The sequence below is a fragment of the Oncorhynchus kisutch genome, linkage group LG17 (assembly GCF_002021735.2).
Source record: "Oncorhynchus kisutch isolate 150728-3 linkage group LG17, Okis_V2, whole genome shotgun sequence".
In the NCBI taxonomy this organism is placed as follows: Eukaryota; Metazoa; Chordata; class Actinopteri; order Salmoniformes; family Salmonidae; genus Oncorhynchus; species Oncorhynchus kisutch.
The window spans coordinates 75,629,981-75,630,905 of NC_034190.2; the positions used below are offsets into that span (position 1 = coordinate 75,629,981).

Here is a 925-nt window from a genome sequence, read left to right on the forward strand (position 1 = left end):
TATTCTCTCTGAACTGATATACTGCAGAAACATTATTCTCTCTGAACTGACATACTGCAGTGACATTATTCTCTCTGTGCTGACATACTGCAGTGACATTATTCTCTCTGAACTGACACACTGTAGTAATATTATTCTCTCTGACATACTGCAGTGACATTATTCTCTTGGTTTGGAGGTGCATAGTACAGTAAGAACACTTAAGACCAGAATGATGAGGAAAGAGTATGTATACCCATCACATACTGCACTGGAAGTTAGTTGCAATGGAGGTGTGTGTGTGTGTGTGTGTGTGTGTGTGCGTGCGTGCGTGCTATGTGTTTTATAAGAGCCATCAGTGTGATGGATCTCACAGTGTGTGGGGAGAGAGAGGTGAGAGATGAACAAGCATACTGCAGTCCATCCAATGCATACTGAGTATCTCTCCTCCTATTGCCCTCTCTCTCCTTCTCTCTCCATCAGTCTATCACTCACAGTCTCAAGGCTCTGAGATGGAAGGAGATTTTTTGCTCAGGAAAAAGGAAAACGAGGGACTCCATCTCCTTCTTTCAGGTGCTCTCTTCCCTTTCATTTCTTCTCATCTACATGTTTGAACTTTTTCTTTGTTTACCGATGGTTTGTTTGTTTACATTTATTTCTTCACAGTGTGCTTTTGTAGTGGCTGCTCCTGACTGGCCGAGGTGGAGGAGGTGGAGTCAGTAAGGAGAGAAGAGGATTGGCACGTGGGAGGTGCGCATGGGCCCAGGGGCGGGTCTTAAGATGGCATGGCTGAGAGGTGGGCCCTGTAATAGGTGGTGGTGGTGGTGATGCGGGTGGTGCTGGGCCGAAGATGCTGCTGCAGCACGAAGCTGAGCCAATTGGTGGTTCGAGGAAGCGGCTGCGGCCATTGCCGCAGCAACAGCCAGGGGACTGGGCAAGAGCCCTG

The 925-nt window shown here is 48.0% G+C and overlaps 1 protein-coding gene across 1 annotated transcript in view; it reads right to left on the minus strand.

The window, feature by feature from the left end:
• Positions 1-624: 624 nt before the first annotated feature.
• Positions 625-925, minus strand: part of LOC109908593 (zinc finger protein 385A) — a 165,374-nt gene continuing 165,073 nt past the window's right edge. The window contains exon 8 of the mRNA XM_031794621.1: positions 625-925. This exon is cut by the window's right edge and continues 43 nt beyond it. Within this exon, the coding sequence (XP_031650481.1) occupies positions 696-925 (230 nt within the window). The 3' untranslated portion in view covers positions 625-695.